A 23,777-nucleotide genomic window follows, 5' to 3' on the forward strand; every position below is an offset into this window, starting at 1 on the left:
GTGGACTGTTGGAAAACTGATATTTTTCCTACCCTTTCTTCTAGGTTCAAAGGATTGATCGAACTCGAGACCTGAAGGGAGGAAATGTCCCAGACTCAACAGCCCCCTAGTCGTGTTTAGTTTCAACTTCTTGGAGAACTGTTCATTGCTTTTTGAGGGTGAAGCAGACCTCCGAGAAGTCAAAGATTCATCAGAGTCAGCTTCAGGCACTGAAACATATCAAAATTTTGATTTTGCCGTTTCACACTTGAATTATGCTACAAACAATCCTTGTAAAACCCCTGTTTTACAAGTTTTTAATTATTAGTTATTTATAAATATTTACAAAAAGCCATTTATAATTATCCTAGTAGCTATAATAAAAATAAATCCCCCTTATAAATAAGGGGATCCGCCTCTCCTTAAAAAAAAAAAAAAAATTAAAAAAATATAAGAGTAAATAAAATATTTTATAAATCAGAATTCCTTACAATATTTCTAGGTGAATATCTGTTTGCATAAACAGCTAGCTGTTTGATCGTGTTGACATTTTGCTCACTACATAGTTGTTTCTATATATAGCAAGTTATGATCTTTATTTACTTGGTATATTATACTATTGATTCACAATGTAGCTATATTTATTTTATTCTTGTTATAATTTTATTACCCGAAGAATAATATGGAGGGAGACATTGATTAATTATTAAAGTACCAAAGAAATTTAATTTATATTTTTTGAATTATTATAACCTTAAGTTTAAAATAAATAATTTTTCTACCACTTTTGACCTAAATGTTGTTTGTATTAAGGAGCAAAGCAAAATAATTCTTTCCAAAATGTTGAAAATTACTTAATTTTGTAAAAAAACAAACCCAAAAGAAAATCATTTTCTAATTTCTATTTCAGGTTAAAATATGCATAAACATTTAAAAAATAAATCTTTTAGTTAAAATAGTATATTTCCTTTAATAAAAAAAAATATTAAAAGTACTTTAAAACTTTCTGTTCAGATGGCCACTATTGGCCAAGGGCCATTCATTTCCCAACTCTATCATATTTAGTAATTTGCTTTGTTCCCTAGGATGGATGTCCAGCATAGCTGGCCACTAATGATTTCTTCTTCTTCCCTTTACGTCTTGAAACAGACGTAACAATATTTGTTTGTATTCTAAGCTGTAAGGGAAATGTAATAAAGAAACATGAATTGCCAACAGTGTTTGCCACATAACTTGAAAGGACATTTCTTAAATCACCCAATATAAAAAGGTTTAAATATTTGTCCCTTGAACACCATTCTCATTTTTAGTTATTTAAAAATCAAAATATGAACTTCTTACAGAAATAAAAGAGATATGTTTCTTTGAAAACAGATTCCAGATAACTAAAATGGTAATTGTCAAGAAGCCAATAGAGGAGTTGATCCCTCTTGAAGCCTGACACAATTTTATTATTGTTTATTGTTAAATGCACTAGTGATCATGAAACATGATACTGTCACTGCCCAGCGTGGTCCACTACATAGGGTGGAGGGAGGAACATTATTTGTTGTAAATAACGTATGATGATGTTGAACTGTTACTTGTTGATGTTACTCACACAGTGCACATCCAAGAGACACAGAGTCCTCCATCTCACTCCGGTCAGAGTGGCCCCAGGTCAGAGGCTTGTAGTTCCCAAGGTTGATGGGCTCTGGTGTCCAAAGCATGTTGGTTTCCTTCCCATAGCAAAGTCTCTGAGCATACTCTGAGAACGTTTTCTGTCCAACATACAAACACACAATGTGAGAATAGTATTTGGAAGCAATTTGTCTCTGATGATGTTTGGAGAAAGATTTTTTATTTGCCATAAAACATATTTTGAGGAATTCAAATGCTTCCCCAATTAATCTATATTTCCTTTTTCAATACAATTGAAGAAATACCATTAGTTTTGGTTATTATTAAAATCAGTGTATTATTTGATCTTAACAAATTGGAAAATTAATTAATTCTTTTTAACAATACGAAGCAACTAAAGCATCTTAACATCCCAACAAACATTTGTTGCCCTATAATGACTTGTCAATGGAGTCCTAGAGGCTTTAGAAAATAATTTGAAGTATCTTGATCTTTATCCATCTAGTATATTATTAAAAGAATTTCTTGATTTTTTTAAATTTATTTACATGCACTGTTACAGGTAAAAAAACCTAATTACAACAGAGAAATACTAAAAACTACCACTTGTAAACAAGAAAAAGTATTCATAACAAAAACTAATGAACTCAAAACAACATATACAAATATTATATATAAAAATTAATAAAAAAATCAACTTGACCCAGGGTAAGAAGGGCAAGAATAAATTTATTCTTGACCCAGGGCTTACATGGAGGAGCCAAACGAATAGTGTATGCATCAGACTCTCTAGAGCCCTGCATCTACTGCGGAGACTGAAACCTATGCTGACTAATAAGTATCTTTTGACAGTTTACTTCGCCATGTTCCACAGCCATATCAGCTATGGGCTGCACATATGGGGCCATGCTGCTGGATGTAAGGATATTCTTCTCACTCCAAAAAGAAAGCTCTTCGTGTTCATCTCGCCTCCAGGGTTTCTGGATAGCTGTAGGCCTATCTTTGTGAGTCTTAAAAATTCTTACAGTCTATGGTCAGTACATCCTTTCCTGCCTGACCAATTTAAAACTTAACATCTCAGACTTTGCTGAAAGAAACGAACTCCATACCTACAACACCAGGAAGAAGCACCATCTGGATGTACCTTTTTGTAGGCTTAGTAAGAAGAAGAACTGCTATCCTAGCTTAGCGCTTCGCATGTATAATGCCCTTCCAGATAATCTCAAAGAACTCAACCCTCCTCACTTTGAAACCCAACTTAAAAGCTGGCTATTGTGTAGGCCCTTTTATTCAGTCGGGGAGTTCTTCGATGCACTATCATAAGCCCTGGCGCCATGTAAAAATGTAAATATTCTAAAATTCATTTTTACTTTGACGCTGTCTATCCAGTTGTACTGGTCATCGACTAAGGTGGAGGTAATTAAGGAGGTAATTAAGGTAATTAAGGTAACTATAAACAAGGATACATTCACTTATTAAATAGAATGAAAAGTTACGGTATATAAGTTATGCCAAACTATGGTTTATATAATTATGCTTATATTTATATAACAAGCACAGTTAAAAATACCCTTTTGAACTCACTTAAACTTATTGTTTAAAAATATCTAAATGTTGAGCCATTGAATTGTAAAGCAGCATCATTGAGACAATAATAGAGTTGGCTAATATTTTAGTTCTAGAAAAAGGTATAGCAAACAGATGGTGGATTCTAGATATAGTATAGTGGATTTAGGTATCTAAAAACTATTATTTGGTATCAACTAATAGCTCCAAAACTCTGTGTGCCTTTTGTGAATTTGCAATGTATCCAATTTTTTTTTTTTTTTTTTTTTTAACAGTTGATTACTAAAAATATGTGTTGCTCAGGCAGTTGTTCTCAATCCACTAACCAGGTTAATATCAACTCATTAATATAATTTGGTACATTTATATACATTAATAATTTTGCTGTAACACAAATATCAAAATTTTTTTACTTCATACGTAAATATTCGATGTATTGGATGACACAAGCCACTGATTATCAATTGTTCGGCCAAGAACAACTGCAGTCTTGTATGGTCTCTGCATTGGTAGTTCGGAAATCTAGATGGATTTTGAGCCATTCTCTTGTATAATTTAAAAAATTATGTAAAATATGTATGCTATTGTAAAAACATAATTTTGTTAGAATTTTTATTCAAGTAATTCAAGGTAACAAATAAATAGAAAAAAAAGAAACACAATCAAACAAGAAAAGATAGATAAAAGATATTCATGAGAATGTCTATTGAATTGTATTAATGATAACGACATGAGTATTTGGTTAGACTATATTAAAAACTGTTATGACTACAACTCACAGCTTCTGTGGAGAGATCTCTAAGGAAGACGATGGACTGGTGAAAAGCCCATTTGGTCGGACAGAATGGTCAAGGAGAGTGTTGGAGATCATATAGTGGACTGTCAGCTCCAGGACCAACTTCAGTTCAGTCTGGCTGCAGGTTGACAACTTGGCAGCAAAGTAGATGTCGTCCTTCCCAAACATCTACACATTACAGGTAACACGCATGGAGGATTACAAATTTATTTAAAGATGGGTCTAGTATAATTTTAAGAGGTAATTGGCAACAAACAACAGAACATGTATGAATATTACTACTCGTATGTTCCTCCAGTATTTTGTGAATGTAAAGGTGGATGTAGCTGCAGTTCGGAAATATTGTAGTTGGAGAGCCAGTGGTCTCACAATGTAAGGCTTCAAGTGTTAGTGTCAGTGCAGGTTCAAATCCTGTCAGTGTTGCACTTTTATCAGTTCCGCCAACCTTATACTGAACCAAATCTCTTTCTGATTCAGTTTGATAAGATCTTTGCACATGCCAGTGACCCATTAGGATGGGCAGAATAAGGTTAAAAACGAGCGTGGTTAAAAAATTTATTTTTTTTAAATTATACTTTTTGTATTGAAAAGATATTATTACCTAAATAACATTTAATTTTAAGAAGCATTATATAAGGTGAATTTTTATCAACTATCATCACATCTCATAAGGTTTTAAACATATTTTGATGTAAGTTATATTATCCTTTGATCAGACGTTAAAGGTAAAAAGCATTTAATGAAAGAAATGAATTTAATACGGATAAATGTTACATAATTAAAGAATAACTTGTTTACAGCTGAATTTTCAATAATTCATGATAAAAAAAGGTCAACGAAAACGGTAGACATGATTTTAAACATTAATAAATAAGGCTGTTAAAAGATAGTTTTATTTTTTTTGCACCGAATGATATAGAAAATCTTAAGTTTTTTTACATAGTTTGATAAGGTTTCTATGTTAGCTCACTAGACATAATCAGTATAAACACAACCCAAAGGAGTTAAGTCAGAGCTCCTTGTCAATCCCGCAATGTGTCCACCTCTACGAATCCACCAAGCAGAGAATCTGTGTGTCAAGATGGGGCCGTCGCATGCACAAAGTTACAACTTTATTTATAAATTAAAATCGCACCCACATTTTTTGATGACCCTGTATTTAGGTATTCTATTCAAATGAAATAGTATATAAAATGTAAGGGGTAAAGCACAAAAGAGATATAAGTAGTAATTTTTTTGCTTGGACTGTTTGTAAATAGTAATATTCAGTTATGAACTCTGAGTACTGCAGTGTCGGCACATCTGGCGCAGTAAAAACCTAGTAAATTGCTGGCGTTGATTGACCGGATAATCCGTAGTTGATGATATTTAATATAGTACACAATTGAAATATCAGAGTAACCATACAGCATTCAATATGTATTGATTAATACCCATTTTTTAGTTTTCTTCCTGTAGGTCTTTGGAATGATTATTTACTACGATGTTGTTATGGTCTATCAGATGATGGATTGTGATTTACGTGTTTGGCTAGTAGTACTGTTTACTTAGCTCTGTAATTGTGTTTTGATGTAAAAATAAATCATAAAGCAATTAGCAACATTTATTAATATAATAAGATCAATATTGATATTTGCATGTTTCAATAGTAACAAGCTTTTGTTTGTTTTATTGTTTCCAGTATTGCTGCCAAGTGTATGAGAGTTTGACAATCTATTGCATATTTAAATATAAAAAAAAGTAATGGAGAAGAATGCATAAACACTCACTTGTACACAGGTTGAGTCTTTAGTAGTATCACTGGGCTTGTCGTCAGATGCAGACTTGCTAGCTAGTCCCAGATGTGTGCCACTGTTGCGTGGAGATATCCGAAGATTCTGCAAATTAATTGGATACTATTTTATTTTAACATTAGAGTATTAAAGTTTGATCTGGCTCAGCTTGCAATACCTACTGACTCTTAGTTCTTATACTATCATAACTATTCATTAAGTTTTCTGATGTACACAATGTGAAAACATTGTTAACCCTACAGCTGGGATGAATATTCGTCGCCAAAGGTCCGTCTGATTGAGTGTTGGCGTTGATAAGCTTTCAACTTATTAACTCTATGCTATATCTCAACTCAATTCCAAACCCACCAGTAAAACAAAGTATGACCTTTGACCCTTGGAACAAAGTTAGACCTTATATTGATGTGCTAAATTCAAACATCACTGCACATTTTACGCCTAAAGAAAAAATATGTATAGCTTGAATTTAAATTTTGTGACAGTGAATCTAGTTATGTGTTGTACTCAGAAATTCATTCTGGTTCACAATTTCTCTCTGATGGTAATGACCCATTGGCTGTCCTTCACCTCTTGTCAAAGACAAACTTGTTAGACAAAGGGTACCACTTGTTAACAGACAACTGGTACATAAAAATCCGTTTAGCCGAAAAACTCCTGGAGAGAAACACATTTCTGACTGGTACTATTAGGAACAAATTTCAATAACAATATATAATAATAATAATAATATTATTATAATAAATTCGTTTATTTGTTGTTTAAAATGTTAGAAGCATTGACAAAGTCTAATTCAGCCACAGACTAAATAGCATTGTCTCTAAATAATATTTAATAAGTATAATACATAAATATTATGTATATAATTATATAAGACATTAATTGTCTAGTAGAGAATAACACTGAGTATATCATGAGTTTATCTTAAAACACTCATTAAAAGTCAATTAAAATGTTATTTCTGTTTCTTGTGTTGTAATTATGTGTTTGTGTATGGTTTATTAAATCATTATTATTTAAAATGTAAACAAATAAGTCAAACACATATAAATGAACTATTGTAAGAATATCTTGGTTAATGAAAACAGGTTTACAATGATTGAGATATTCAGCCTTACCAACAATTCTTTCTTTTGAAGCACCAGTATTTCCTGAACTCTAGCACTATTCCCCAGAGTATTAATCCACATCTCAAAATTGACTGAAAGTAGCCAAAATATGCAGTCCGAACATAATTTTCACTTATGCAGCAAAATAGATGTCTCAATAAAAAAATAATTCTAGATGATTTAGTAGACAGAAAATCAATATCAGAAAAACCAATGGCCTATCCAAAAGTCTAATGTCAAAAAAATGCCAAAAGATATTGTGCAATTTCACAAAAATGAACTTCTCTTGGTAAGAAAACAAGAAACTAAAAACTGTTTTACTGTTTTACAACTGGTTTTCATGCAGAAAACATTTTGCGCATACTACAAGTGCGTAGTAGGTGTTGAAATAAAGCAACAAAGCTCCTTCTTGTTATAGATGGAGATGTTTGTCTGACGAAGATAGCCTTGCTATCGAAAGTTTTCACAAAAATAAAAGTATTAAATATTGGTTTTATGTTTTAAAGTAATTAAGTTTTAAAAGCTCCTTCTTCCAATAAAAAAATACAATCAGTACACAGGAGGGATAGATGTCAAGGATAAATCTATCTATCATGTTACGTGTTCTAGAGGTACTATAAAATATTGGAAAACAATATTCACATACCACCTTGACATGTCACTACACACTTTTACTGCATACAATTTGTATTAAACAGCACTGACAGACCATGTAGTTGACTAATAAGTGTCTCTCACAATTGTGTGACTCAGAAGAGAAGATGTTCCACCTGGTGATGTCCTTGGCTCTGCTCATGAACTCGTGAAACTCCCCAACACAAACTCGCTTGTGTGCTGTATGTGAGTGTAAGAACTTGAAAAAAACATTTTCTTTTGCCCTGGATGTAATTGTGGAGTTCACCCTAAGTGCTACCATCTAGTCATACACTCGGACAGACCAGTTCGACAGCGAGGGTGCAAGCGCAAGGTGGAATCCAGTGACTCTTGAGTGAAGGATGAAACTTTATATATATATATATATATCTTTTTGTACAATATATATATAGTACAAAAAGGTAGCTTTTTGTGTGTAAATAATTCAAATGTGTTATTTTATTCTATTTTTTAACTGTTAAACTTACATAAGTAAAAATGCAGTAATAAGATTATGTTTACCCATGAAAAAATATTATTTCTTTAAAGATAAACTATTTCTTAAAAAAAGTTACTGTACATGCTTTTTCATACAAAGCCATGTAACAAATAAGTTTTGACGTAAAATGTAGGATAACTATATATTTTTGGAATTAGCATAAAATTTAGCCCTTCCCATACCGTAGACTTTGACCAAAATACCAAATACGTTATATCGAATATTATAGATTGTCTCTCGGACAGTGTTTTAGTTCACAAAAGGCCTTTGAAATGCCAGGTGCACGCTCTGTACTTATCCCGCTTACCAAGGAAGTATTTATAAACGACCTTCACTCTGTGGCAGAAGGAGGGGAGCGCCCTCTGTCTAACTTACTTCATTGACTTGGTACAAATAAAGCCTCATAAATCATAAGACAGTAATGATATATGTTATTATCCTTTTAAGTATGACATACGGATATGTCCATACCTTCAAAATTGTGGTAAATGCGGCTTACAGGAATATCCGTATTGTCTTATTTTAGTTTATTGTGTACATTATAATTCACAATAAACGCTGTGAATGTATAGGAATGTATAAATGTATTCATTTATAAACATAGGGAAGTCAATTGTATTGCTTGTCACGTGAAAAATCAATCAAAAACCAGTGCTATTCTTTTATCGACGTTTCATATTACAATATGAGAGATAGCATGCAGATATAACGGTACAGCAAGCCTGTGTATAAGGTGAGTCTACATGTAAAACTGGCAGAACTTTGTAAAAAATGTGTTTGTTATTGTTCTCCCAAGAAATAGAAAACAAATGTAACCATTGCAAAACCATAAATTTTTAATATCTTTACACGCACGCTAATTCACCAGCGGCCAAATTAACTTCAGCGCAATTTTAGATGTTTTAAAATAATTCTTGCAATATTTTTTAGCTATTAGTTAGCTATCATAAACAAAACTAATTGAAATTTTGACAACTTTTTTTGAACTAAAAGACAACAGTAACTCAAAGGACATCATTTCTATCAAATCCAACCAAACATTTTGCAAAATATACAGAAAATATAAAAGGTTAGTATTGAACAAATGAACATACTGAAGCAAGCCTCTTGGCAGTGAGGTTGATGAGGTTGACGAGAGTGTGATACTCTGGCCCAGTCTCGGCAGGTGGCCTCGGCTCCACTAGCAGCCTCAGCCTGAACATGGGAAGTCCCAGTCTGTCAGCTGACAGCAGGTCACTGTGTAGAGGACATGTCTCTGTCAGCACACTCAGGCTCTCCACCAACATACCCAGCAGTCTACAGCAGAACAAACAACATATATTATGAACAATGGCAGTCCCAGTCTGTCAGCTGACAACAGGTCACTGTGTAGAGGGCATGTCTCTGTCAGCACACTCAGGCTCTCCACCAACATACCCAGCAGTCTACAGCAGAACAAACAACATATATTATGAACATGGGCAGTCCCAGTCGTCAGCTGACAACAGGTCACTGTGTAGAGGACATGTCTCTGTCAGCACACTCAGGCTCTCCACCAACATACCCAGCAGTCTACAGCAGAACAAACAACATATATTATGAACATGGGCAGTCCCAGTCTGTCAGCTGACAACAGGTCACTGTGTAGAGGACATGTCTCTGTCAGCACACTCAGGCTCTCCACCAACATACCCAGCAGTCTACAGCAGAAGATACAAAATGTATTACGAACATGGGCAGTCCCAGTCTCAGCTGACAACAGGTCACTGTGTAGAGGACATGTCTCTGTCAGCACACTCAGGCTCTCCACCAACATACCCAGCAGTCTACAGCAGAAGATACAAAATGTATTACGAACATGGGCAGTCCCAGCCTGTCAGCTGACAACAGGTCACTGTGTAGAGGGCATGTCTCTGTCAGCACACTCAGGCTCTCCACCAACATACCCAGCAGTCTACAGCAGAAGACACAAAATGTATTACGAACATGGGCAGTCCCAGTCTCAGCTGACAACAGGTCACTGTGTAGAGGGCATGTCTCTGTCAGCACACTCAGGCTCTCCACCAACATACCCAGCAGTCTACAGCAGAAGATACAAAATGTATTACGAACATGGGCAGTCCCAGCCTGTCAGCTGACAACAGGTCACTGTGTAGAGGGCATGTCTCTGTCAGCACACTCAGGCTCTCCACCAACATACCCAGCAGTCTACAGCAGAAGATACAAAATGTATTACGAACATGGGCAGTCCCAGTCTCAGCTGACAACAGGTCACTGTGTAGAGGACATGTCTCTGTCAGCACACTCAGGCTCTCCACCAACATACCCAGCAGTCTACAGCAGAAGATACAAAATGTATTACGAACATGGGCAGTCCCAGCCTGTCAGCTGACAACAGGTCACTGTGTAGAGGGCATGTCTCTGTCAGCACACTCAGGCTCTCCACCAACATACCCAGCAGTCTACAGCAGAAGATACAAAATGTATTACGAACATGGGCAGTCCCAGCCTGTCAGCTGACAACAGGTCACTGTGTAGAGGGCATGTCTCTGTCAGCACACTCAGGCTCTCCACCAACATACCCAGCAGTCTACAGCAGAAGATACAAAATGTATTACGAACATGGGCAGTCCCAGCCTGTCAGCTGACAACAGGTCACTGTGTAGAGGGCATGTCTCTGTCAGCACACTCAGGCTCTCCACCAACATACCCAGCAGTCTACAGCAGAAGATACAAAATGTATTACGAACATGGGCAGTCCCAGCCTGTCAGCTGACAACAGGTCACTGTGTAGAGGGCATGTCTCTGTCAGCACACTCAGGCTCTCCACCAACATACCCAGCAGTCTACAGCAGAAGATACAAAATGTATTACGAACATGGGCAGTCCCAGCCTGTCAGCTGACAACAGGTCACTGTGTAGAGGGCATGTCTCTGTCAGCACACTCAGGCTCTCCACCAACATACCCAGCAGTCTACAGCAGAAGATACAAAATGTATTACGAACATGGGCAGTCCCAGTCTCAGCTGACAACAGGTCACTGTGTAGAGGACATGTCTCTGTCAGCACACTCAGGCTCTCCACCAACATACCCAGCAGTCTACAGCAGAAGATACAAAATGTATTACGAACATGGGCAGTCCCAGCCTGTCAGCTGACAACAGGTCACTGTGTAGAGGGCATGTCTCTGTCAGCACACTCAGGCTCTCCACCAACATACCCAGCAGTCTACAGCAGAAGACACAAAATGTATTACGAACATGGGCAGTCCCAGTCTCAGCTGACAACAGGTCACTGTGTAGAGGGCATGTCTCTGTCAGCACACTCAGGCTCTCCACCAACATACCCAGCAGTCTACAGCAGAACAAACAACATATATTATGAACATGGGCAGTCCCAGCCTGTCAGCTGACAACAGGTCACTGTGTAGAGGACATGTCTCTGTCAGCACACTCAGGCTCTCCACCAACATACCCAGCAGTCTACAGCAGAAGATACAAAATGTATTACGAACATGGGCAGTCCCAGCCTGTCAGCTGACAACAGGTCACTGTGTAGAGGGCATGTCTCTGTCAGCACACTCAGGCTCTCCACCAACATACCCAGCAGTCTACAGCAGAAGATACAAAATGTATTATGAACATGGGAAGTCCCAGCCTGTCAGCTAACAACAGGTCACTGTGTAGAGGGCATGTCTCTGTCAGCACACTCAGACTCTCCACCAACATACCCAGCAGTCTACAGCAGAAGATACAAAATGTATTATGAACATGGGAAGTCCCAGCCTGTCAGCTGACAACAGGTCACTGTGTAGAGGACATGTCTCTGTCAGCACACTCAGACTCTCCACCAACATACCCAGCAGTCTACAGCAGAAGATACAACATATATTACAGGGTTTAATACCAGGTTAAGTGTAAGGGAGTGTATAAATCCTAAAATTGCCACATAAAATAGACATTCTTAACTTTTTAATTGCTTCATTTACAAGTAAGCAATTGATAACATTGAAAGTAAAGAATAAACAATTTACCAGCTGAAAATGAAACTTGCTTAAATACACCCATGTTCAAAATGTATTTAATTAGTGTCAGGATATAATTATTTTCCTTCGGTATAGTGTCTTCTTATTTATGTTTATTTATTTCAACGTATTTATTTAAAACTTCCTGAAGACAGGGATATTAATTATTTTAAAATATACATAGAAGCTATATAGAATTGTTATTTTTCATTTACTGTTATTAAATAAAATAGTAATAATCTTTTTGTCCCAAATGAACAACAAAAAATGTTCTCAAGTCAATTTCCAATTATTACAGTTATACAAATTAGTTCAAAAAACACATTCAAAAATACATTTAAAAATGTAAATTTAATCTGAATATTTGTTGATAAACGAACACTTGAAAACCATCTAAAATAACAATTTGTGATTTGATATGATTTATTTTACTTAAAATATTAATGAAATGATTTTGAAATGATTTGAAATGATTTATTTATTAGCCCAATAGAACATTACAATGTTATAAGGCTCGTCAAGAAATAATAACACTAAATACTAAATAACAATTTTAAAAAAAATACTAACTACAACACAAGTAACATATAGCTAATACTAGGTGGTATGATATTTCACATCTTAATTATTTTCTGGTGAATTCGGACGAAAATCGTCAAAAGTATAAATTTCAGTTTGAAGCATGTATTCTTTAATAGTTTTTTTGAAAGCCTTTAATGTAGGAATCTCTCTCCATGCTAAAGGTAATTTGTTAAAAAAATGCTGACTATTGTAAGAGAAAGATGTTTTAAAATGGGTTGTTCTGTGTATAGGAACAGGTAGAAAATAACTATTACGTGTTGTGTAGTTATGATGGGAGATAAAGGGATTGGACTGTATTCTTTTATATGTTTGAGTTAAAACTTCCATTATGTAAATACTTCTTACTGTTAAAATTTGAAGATTAAAAAAATGTCCTCTACATGATTGATTAAATTTCAAATTTCCTAGAATTCGGATTGCTCTCTTTTGAGTTTTGAAAACCTGTTCAATAAATGGTGAACTTCCCCAGGAAACAATTCCATATCTCAACACAGATTCGAAATAGCCAAGATAAATAGTTTTTGCTGTTCTTAAGTCAGTCAAGCCTCTAATTTTACGAATAGCATAACATGCTGAATTTAGTTTCCCATTTAACTGACTGATGTGATTTTCCCATCTAAGATTGTCATCTAAAGTAACACCAAGAAATTTACAATTTTTTGTAGAAGTAAGTTTACTTTGGTAAAAAGTTATTTCAAGTTGTTCTCTAAAGTTTCTAATAAAGTGAAAATTAAGTATGGATGTTTTGGAAATATTTAAGGATAGTTTGTTAGCTTTAAGCCAGTTAAAAATCAAACTAATGTTATCATATAATTTTTGAGATAGTTCAGTTTTATTGTCAGATTTAATCAAACTAGTGGTGTCATCAGCAAAGAGAATTAATTTGTCACATAAATTGAACTGCTTGGGTAAGTCGTTTATAAAAATTAAAAATAATATTGGACCTAAAACTGACCCTTGGGGTACGCCTGCCTCCAAATAGCGGGCAGGAGATAGATATTTATGGACAGAACCAGCACTGTTTTGAACTATCTCTACAACCTGGCTGCGATCCCTCAGAAAGCTACTAAACCAATTGAGAGCAACTCCTCTGATGCCATAATACTCCAATTTATTTAACAAAATTTCATGGTCTACACAATCAAAAGCCTTCTGGAGGTCACAGAACAGGCCACAGGTCGACTGTCCCTGGTCCAAGGCAGTTAGCACATAATCAGTTAAACTTATGATAGCATCTGAAGTTGACAAATTAGATTGAAAACCAAATTGATTTTTATTTATTATTGAGAATGATTTTAAAAAATTTTCAAGCCGTAATTTTACAATAGTTTCTAATAATTTTGAAAAAACTGAAAGAACTGAAATAGGCCTGTAATTTTCTGCAAGATTTGAATTATTGTTTTTAAATATTGGAGTTACTCTGGCTACCTTGAGACATTCAGGGAAGACTCCGTGAGTCAGGGAGCTATTCACCAAAGAGCAAAGAGGTTTTGACAGGATGTGGATGTGTTCCTTCAATATCCTTGGAGGTATTCCATCCAGGCCTGGTGACTTACTTGATTTAAATTTACTTATAACTTCAATTATCTCTTTTTCACAAACAGGATAGAGATAAAATGAACCATTAACAATTAACAAATGGATTTGGCAAAAAATTTTGTGGATCGTAATGCCTTGAATTCAGCAAGTCAAGTTGGTTTGAGATAATATGAGGTACACTTGTGAAGTGCCTGTTAAATGCTATTGCAACATCCATTGGCTCAGTAATATCTTGTCCATTAACAATTAGATTAATGTTTTTTACAGAAGCGAATGATTTAGTCTCTGAATTAATGATATTCCAAGTTGTTCTTGGAATATTTTTAGAGGATTGTATTTTATTTACTAGGGGTTCTCTTTTTGCGTAAAGGACTATTTTCTTATGATGTTTAAGGTAAGTTTTATATTCTTTCCAGCTATTTTCTGTGTTTATTGACTTGGCTCTGGCAAACAGCTCCCTTGACAGGACAGCACTTGCCCTAACCACATCAGTTACCCAGGAATATGGACTTGACTTAAGTTTTGTTATTGTTTTTAATGGGAATGCTAATTCATAATATAATATCAGCTTATCAACAAATTTTGAGAAATTTGCATCAACCGATTCACCAGAAATCACATCAAACCAGTCCTCCTTTTGCAGAAAGTCATGAAACATTCTATGACCCTGCTCAGAAAATATCCTATGTGTAATTATTTTACTATTTTCATTTTTTAGTAATAAATTATTGACATTTATTTTCAAAATTTGAGAAAAATTATGATCTGAAAAGCCAGAGTGAAGGTTAAGACTTGATAGCAGATTCTGAGGTATGTTACTAACAATATTATCTAAACAAGATTCAACATTTTTGGTAACTCTAGTAGGTTCATTTATAAAATATCTAAAATTATAACATTTTAAAATATTCTTAAAAGCTAAAGACTCTGAGTTATGGTTTAATAAATTAATGTTAAAATCACCTAAGACAACTAAGTACTTTTTCTCTTTCAAAGCTAATTCAAATAACAATTGCAACTTGGAAATGAATATATGAATATCGGAGTCTGGTGTTCTGTAACAACTAACAGTTAAAATATTTAATTTATTAGAATTAGTTGAAATTAACTCTATAGAGGAACATTCAAAAACAAAGTCTTCACTAAATTTACAAATATCATTACGTTCAATAAATTGTATATGATTTTTTACAAGAAGACAAGAACCTCCCCGTGTCAAACTAATTCTACAATAAATTGAGGCTACAACGTAATTTTTTATCTGAAAATATTTTAAGTTTTTTGCTGACAACCAATGTTCACTTATAGCAATTATATCTACATTTACATCATGACTCAGATACTCCAGCTGTATAACTTTATTTAGGATACTTTGAGCATTTTGGTGTAATAAGGTTAAGGTTTTTATATTATTAATATTTGTTTTTTGTGAATCTATACGGTTCTTACAGGTTAAAGAAGTATTGTTTTGTGAATGTGATATACAGGCTAGGTTACTGTTAATATTTTCTTGCGCTGGATGTTTTTTGGTTTATTTATGCATTTTGCAGAGTTCTCATTAGGTGTTGATGCATGGATGTTATGTAGAATAATGTCAGCTGATGGATCGTTAGTTGCCACATGAAGTGTGAGGGGTTTATTGATTAAAAAAGTGGAGTTGTTTTCCGGTGAAGGAGCTTTGCTTTTACTACATGTTTGTCCTGGTGTATGGATGTCTTTTTGTACAATTGTGGGTTTTTTCACCTTTAAAGACTGATGAATTAGTTCGGCTAAAAAATGTTTACCTGATTTATTTAAGTGTAGTCCAAATTTAGTATAATGTGTAAGATGTAGTGAACTCGTGTCAATAAAATTACATAATTTTACATTACTAGCAGCCTCCTCAATCTTTACATTTACTTTTCTTATACTCTCATTGAGAGCAGGCTGATCTAATCTATGAGGGATACCGATTATTGACATGTTAGTGTTGAGAGTTATATTAGAAAATGTATTAAAATTAAAATTAACTACACTAGCACTAGTGGAGTCTGTGATGTTGTTTGTCCCAGCGAGTAAGATAGCATGATCATTAAAGGTAAAACTCCTAGTCAAGTCCTGCAGGTTGTTGGCTACGTAGTTAAAAGGGGCTCCCGAACTGCTGACTACCGTTACCTCGTAAACCGCTGCCTAGTTTGGCTTCGAGAATCGGTGCAAGGTCCCGGCCATGACTGTCCGCAGCAAGCAAAATTTTCCTCTTTGTTATTTTTTCTTTGGCTGGATTACTCTGCTGTGTTTTTCTAGTCGGTGTGATCTTTGTTTTGTTTTTAGATCTACTGGAGTTTAAAGGTAAAGTTCCGATCACACTACAAACTTCCTCTGGATCATCAATGCGACCCTCAAGCACTTGAAAAGAGTTTCTCAATGGCAGTGTAAATGTTTTAAGTTTTTTTGTCTTTATCAAAGTTTTCTTTTTCATTTTTTCAGGCAAACATGTTGGAGATTGTGAGTAGGAGAAACTGCTGGTATTTTTATTTAATAATTTCATTATTTCTTCTTCTTTTTGGAGGACTAACATTTCTAGGTTATTGTTATGAATCTTGAGTTGTTTTATTTCTTCATTGGCTGCTATTAAGTCTTTATTTAAGGTGTCTACAACTAAGTTAAGAGTTTCAAGTGTTTCTCTAGTAGTTTTATTTATAAATTCACTATCTTCATCATCATTACCTTCATCAGATTTAGTTTCCAATACTTTGGATATACCACAGATATCAGATAGATTGTTATTTTTATTATTGGTGCACATATAACAGCTCCAGTTTGATTTGGATTCTGCAATAATTTTAAATTGAGAGTAATTTATGTCTGTACATTGCAAGTGATACCACTGTAGACACTGATCAGAACATTGTATAGATGGTTTTGATTTTAATAGTTTTTTTGAACAGTTTCCACAATTATAATTATAAGACTTCTGCTTTCTTTTCATTTTTTGATTTTTTTTTTTTTAATTATAAAATAGGCCTACGAATGAAATAAATAGTAAAATATGGAAGAATTTGTAAAAGAGAATGAAAAATATATTAATATTTCAATTAAGAGAGGATAATTTAACTAAATTGTGACATAAAAAGTATAAAGTTACGATGTAGTTTTGAACCTGGAACCTTCAGATTCAAAGTCTGTCACACAACCCATTGAGCCATCCAACAGATATGAAAATATAAGTCAAACTAGACAATGATAGTTTATTGTAGATGAAGGTAGATTAGGTTGTCAGAGATAAGTCAGTCACTGTCCAAAGGTCAGCTATCCTTGATAAGAAGAGTAGACCTTCCTTATCTATGTATAATTTAATTATGCCAGATCCAACAGTTATTAAAAAATGTTTTGGAAATTTTCACACTTATAATAAATATAGTGATAAACTTACTACCATTTATCTATAGCACTTAAAAAACTACACAATTTTATATAAAAATTTATTTTAAAAATCACTTTGAAACCACTTAAATAGAGAACTTTGTGGAGCTAAATAACTGGTGTCCTGCCTCTGCAAGTGTCCAGTCAACAATCCAATTAAAGTGAACTGATTTAATTATTTTATTGTAGTATTGATATATACCCACTAATTGATTACCTGACCAAACAATCAATCTAAATGTTTAATTTTTTATTCAAACCTTACAGGTGTTAGAGTGGTTGATTTAACTGAATAAGCCTGGACCTCTTGTTAATGACATTCTAATAAAAATCTTGTATCTTGTATCACTTATCAGTTCTAAACCAGAGAGAACAAAGTTGTGGTATAATCTAAACTAAATCTATGACCTCATAGGCTGAAACTCCATTAATAATACATCTTGCCAATTATGTTCTGAAGAACATAATGCTCAAACAAAATTTTAATCATATGAAAATTTATTATATAACAACCTAGATTGGAGTTGCTGCAGCTCCAAGTGCATGTCTTTTCCTTTCAGCTCTGGTAACGGAAACTTCTGATTCTGAGCTAGAGCTCTCCGTTTGAGTAACGAGTCCGGGTCTCCCAACAGGTCTACCACGGTCGCCACATATTGCTTCACTTTCACCTGAAACAGGACATCAAATATATTTAAAACTAAAATGTGTAAATCGGGAGTGCCGATGGCAGACCGGTCTATGAAGTCAGACTTTGGGTCTTAGTTAGAGAAAGCGCAGGTCCAAATCCTGTCTGTGACCACTGCACTTTTTATCAGTATCATGACCTTGAACTGTATCAACTTTCCTTCTCATTTTGTTTTATACAATCCTTGCACAAGCCAGTGGTCTATGAAGACGGGCAGAATAAGGATTTTAAAAAAACTGATAATTGCTAACCCATTTCCTTTTTTCTTGACTTCAGGCCCAGACTCCCCGAGTGTTCAGTGGTGTTTCTTGTTTGAACCTCAATGTTTAAGACGTGTCTCCAGGCTCATCTTGTGGAGACGATTTCCCATGTGAAAATAGTCATAGTCATAGTCATAGTCAAACTACTTTATTCTGTAATATGTACAAGGTACAAAGAATAGCGTCACTACAATGAAACTAAATACTAATATTAATTTTAAAATATAAGTAAAAAAATATACAATCGTAACATCTCAACAATTTATCTTCAATTCTTCTTTAAATGAATTAATTGGTTTTTGTATTGAAATATTCCTCAAAAGAATATAGAGACAAATTAGTTAAATAATCTTTGACTTCTTTTTTAAATTTTAACAGATTTGTTTCCATTATAAATTTTGTTGGTAAATTATGTAGATATCTAACACCTCTGTAATATGTTTTCTTTTTGTAAAATTCAAGATTGTGTTGATCGACATGTCTATTAAAACGGGTATTATATGTATGTTTATTGGTTTGTAGTATCGGATCAAAAAATTGTTTTACATAAATTATTGATTCAAATATGTATAAACCATATACTGTCAGAATTCCAAGTTCAGAAAAAATATGTTTAACAGAATCTGTATATCTTAAATTTTTCATTATTCTCAAAGATTTTTTTTGTAGGACCAAAAGCCTATCTAAATTACTTATTGTTGTTGCTCCATAAATGCTTATTCCGTAAGCTAAATGTGAATGGATCAAAGAGAAATATATTAATTTAAGTGTATGTAAATTACTAATTTTTGCCATTTGTCGCAATGCATATAGACCAGTAGACATCTTCTTAGTAACATGATCTACATGTTTATCCCAAGCTAAATTTTTATCTATTATAAGTCCTAAAAACTTTGTGTGGTCTACTTGTTTAAGTCTGTCATTGTCTAGAAAAATGTCACAGTTTAAATTTGATCTGGATTGCTTTGTAGAAAAAGAAATATAATTAGATTTATCTGAATTTAATAAAAGATTATTTTTGTCAAAAAAATCCTTAATCCTAGTTAGACCAATATATGATGAAATTTCAATATTCTCAAGCTTCTGACCAGAAAACAAAACATTTGAATCATCAGCATACAGACACACGCCACCATCCAACCCCTCCATCACCCTTGGCAAACCTCCTATATAACATAAAAACAATAGAGGACCCAGGATAGACCCCTGGGGCACACCATGCCGTAGTGTCTGCAGCTGTGATCTATGAGCCCTCACATAATGATTTTTATTGTGAAAAATGGTTTCTTCTATTTCTACATATTGTTTTCTATTTGTTAAATAGGAATCAAACCACGTTTGCTCCTTTCCATATATACCGAAGCTGTTTAATTTCCTTATTAACTTTACATGACTGACACTATCAAATGCTCTGGTAAGATCTAAAAATATCCCAATTACTTTTTCTCTTTTATCAACTGAGTCAATAATGGACTGGATAAATTCTATACCGGCCGTTATTGTTGATTTTCCACGACGAAAGCCATGTTGTTGTTTGTCCAACAGTTCATTAGACTCTAGGTGTTTTAAAAGCTGATCATAAACCACTTTTTCGAATATTTTAGAAAAAATTGGGAGCAATGACACTGGCCTATAGCATGCTGGATCAGTCACATTACCTTTTTTAAAGAGAGGAATCACTTTGGCAACTTTTAAAATATCAGGAAATATTCCTGAAATTAAAGAAGAATTGATTACATGGACAAGAGGTTTTATAATAAAGTTAACAGATTTTTTCACAATATCAATTGGTATATCATCGTGCCCCACAGAAAACTTAGTTTTAAATGACAAAACAATTGTTTTTAACTGATACTCAGACACCGGTTGAAATCTGAAACATGGCCGAGCACAGGTCAGATGCTCACTATTGGTATAAATAGAGTTGAGCTGAGGTATGTTAGGTAATACTAGCAAGTCAACGGCTGTCACAAAAAAATCATTAAAAGTGTTTCCTACAGTAACAGGATTAGATATTAATTTTCCATTTGCAATAATACTTTTATTATGATTTATATTGGATTGTTTATTTACCTCATATTTAATTATTTTCCAAGTTGTTTTTGGTTTGTTGTCAGAGTATAGAATTTTATCATTGAAGTATTTTTGTTTATTTCTATTCATGCACTCTTTCAGTACATTTTTCTTTCCTTTTATGACTATCTTCAAATTTGTGTTTTTGGAAATTCTAAATTGTTTCTCAAGTTCAACTAATTCATTTTTTAAAATTTGTATATCATCTGTAATCCATTTTTGTCCTAAGAAATGTTTAACAGTTTGACTAATTTTAGGAAAATGTATTTCGAAAATATAACTAAAAATACTATGAAATAGTTGATATTTCATATCTACCGGTGATTGATAAACTTCTATCCATGTCTCCTTTGCTATATCTCGCAAAAATGTTTCAGTGTTATTCAAAGTAAATCTTCTGCATAGTTTTTTTATATTCATTTTACTTGAATCAACACAATTTAATTCTAAAAATTCTAGAAGTTGACCATCATGATCGGATATTTGAGTTATGATACCTGATATATTTAATTTTTGTACAATCTATATTCGTAATAAAGTTATCTATGGCTGTCTGAGAATCAGCTGTAACTCTAGTTGGGAAGTCCACCAAATATTTCATATTATACACTTTTAATATATTACTAAATTTAGTGTAAATTATATCTTTTTTTAATACATTTATGTTTATATCTCCAGCCAAAATCACATTTTTGAATTTATGACATAGTACATTACACAATATATCTAAATTATTTAAAAATTTGTCTACTAGACAGTGTTGGGGTGATCTATATAAAACTGCCAATACAAAAGAAAATTTATCTATAGTTATTTCAGACAGGCAGCACTCAAATTCTTTTTCTCCTAAGAGAGCTTCAACTGCTGGTAATTTAATACATCTGAAATGTATATGCTCTTTAGCCAATATTAGCACTCCACCTCCAGATGAATGAGATCTCACAAAAGACGAGCAAATGTTGTAGTGAGGAATTAAATGTATATAAATTAAAGGAATATAAATGATTGTGTTAAATGTGCAGTAAGGTAAATTTGTCCAGCTGCCTTGAAAATTAATGGCGTTAAATCGGTAATATTCAACGTGATGCCTATGGTGTCTTATATAGAAACTTATGTTATCTAACAAATTTTCTTTAAAAAATTATAAAGCTATATGCTTTCCAAGTTTTATCTTTTTTTGTTAACCACGAATAACAACCATAAACTTACCAGAATCCTTCCCAGAGTAGTCTTCAGTTTCCAGTTCCACGGCACTACGGCTTGTATGACGTGCCAGAGAAGCCTTAGTGCTGCTGACACCAGCTCTAGAGCTGTTTCTTTCAGTGAATCGTCTTTCTGTAAACACACAAGAAGATTTAGATTTTATGTTTCAGGATTCATACAACTCTTTTATGATGAGGATTGATATTGTACGATTATTAATAACTGTAAAACTCCACTTATCACTAAACCGAAATAATATCTAATACTTTTATCATAGTGTTTATTAAAGATATTATCAGAGTGTAAACAAATCTTAAAAATTCATTGTATTAAATAATAAAACCAGAAACTAATAAACCAAAAGATGCTGAGCATAAACTATTATTGCATTAATTTGTTGAAAACTCATTAAAATATCAGCAACCAGTGAATTTTTACAAAAGTTATATGATCAAAACCAGGTTGATTTTTCTGGAATAAATAATGATTTACTTTAACCAAAACCAAGAAACGTTAATATGCTGGTTATTATAAAGCTTTCTATCACTAAAAAGTTACTACTTTTTAATAAGATTTAGACACACTATAGATGAGCCGCTTTGATAACGACCTGTTAAATGAAGAGTGCGGGAGAGGGGGGAGTGAGAGAGAAAGAGATGTGGAGAGTGAAAAGAAGTGTGGACTCACTTCCCCCTCCACATTCCTTACCAACCACTCCTCAGTCGCCACTTTACCACATGTAGGATCTGTGTTACACAAAAGCTGTTTTACAAACCTAGTAAGAATAATAACAGCTGTTACCAATAAACATATTTGTTAAAATACTTCTTAATAATACCAACATATTAAATAGACGCAATGACTATTCTTAACATAAATAATAATATTTAACAACAATATATGTTATTCCACAATGAGAATAACAAAACATAGCGTGATGCTCCAAAACACTAACGCAGGGAAGCAAAGCACTCGGTTCCCACTTGTGTCTTGTAAAGGAAATAGATTGAGCAGTGAAAGAGGGGGTGGTCGAGCTCCAGCTCCTTCCTCCCCCTATGCACAAGACATCTTCGCGCAGGTCGCTTTCAAAGTGGCTCATCTATAGCATTCTGTCTTATGAATGAATTAATAAACGGCTCCCAATTTTAAATACAACTTGTTCAGAAATGTACTCACAAACTCAAATATGTCACAGATGAACTTCTCGTGCTGGTACAGAAAGTCGAAGCCCAGTTCCCGTGTGTGTTGGAGGAGGAATGTGTGACCAGAGCAGTCACCAGGTTCAGGGCTCTCATGTACACTGAACACCAGTTGGTAGCTTCAAACAGGCTCTTCTCCTTCAACCATCCAAAACAATCTTTATCTCATTTTTCAAAATATAGTGAATATGTTATCTTTAGATTTACTTATTATTTAATGCAACATACAATGTTTCCTTAACAACATACACTGGTAACATTAAATGAACTGAACTTGGAATGTTGTACTTACCTCAAGGCAGACAGGAAAAGGACCAAACAAGTCCTGGATGGGAGGCTTAAGACTGTCCCATACAGAGTGTAACTCCAGGACATCAGCCTGTCTGGGGCTCCAGTTGTTGTCACAGACCAGCTCCGACAATAGCTCAAGCATCAGAAGACACGACTCTGGTAACTCTTCCATCTGCATCGTAACAATAATTCTCAGTGTCCTCACATCAAAAGTTCTCATCAGCTTCTTGCATAATAATTATAGGTATATAAGTACAGTAATATATACACAGGGTGTTAAAAAAGTGGAGGAATATTTTGGGATATGATTCAATAGGGTTTTCTCTGGCTCCTCTTCCATCTGCATCATAACAACAATTCTCAGAGTCCTCACACTTTTTAATCCTCTCTGGCCCCTTTATCCTACAAGATGTCAAAGGCTAAGAAATTCTTCTCTGCAAACTTGGCAAACATGGCTAAATCCAGGTGCAATATAACATACACCATTAATTAGAAGATATCTTATCAACCCTAATATTCCTTTATTTCAAAGTGCCAAAAACAAACTA

General features: G+C 34.0%; 1 protein-coding gene across 1 annotated transcript; it reads right to left on the minus strand.

Annotated features, from left to right (window-relative positions):
- Positions 1-71: 71 nt before the first annotated feature.
- Positions 72-22,977, minus strand: LOC124372717. The gene is made up of 8 exons (XM_046831128.1): positions 22,916-22,977; positions 21,746-21,871; positions 18,032-18,186; positions 9,087-9,288; positions 5,731-5,838; positions 3,945-4,129; positions 1,580-1,739; positions 72-209 (listed from the first exon to the last, which is right to left on the minus strand). The coding sequence occupies exons 3-7, from the start codon at positions 18,061-18,063 to the stop codon at positions 1,640-1,642; spliced, it is 627 nt and encodes a 208-aa protein (XP_046687084.1). The 5' UTR covers positions 18,064-18,186; positions 21,746-21,871; positions 22,916-22,977; the 3' UTR covers positions 72-209; positions 1,580-1,639.
- Between the last annotated feature and the right edge of the window lie 800 nt (positions 22,978-23,777).

This window comes from Homalodisca vitripennis, unplaced genomic scaffold (assembly GCF_021130785.1).
Source record: "Homalodisca vitripennis isolate AUS2020 unplaced genomic scaffold, UT_GWSS_2.1 ScUCBcl_3876;HRSCAF=9670, whole genome shotgun sequence".
In the NCBI taxonomy this organism is placed as follows: Eukaryota; Metazoa; Arthropoda; class Insecta; order Hemiptera; family Cicadellidae; genus Homalodisca; species Homalodisca vitripennis.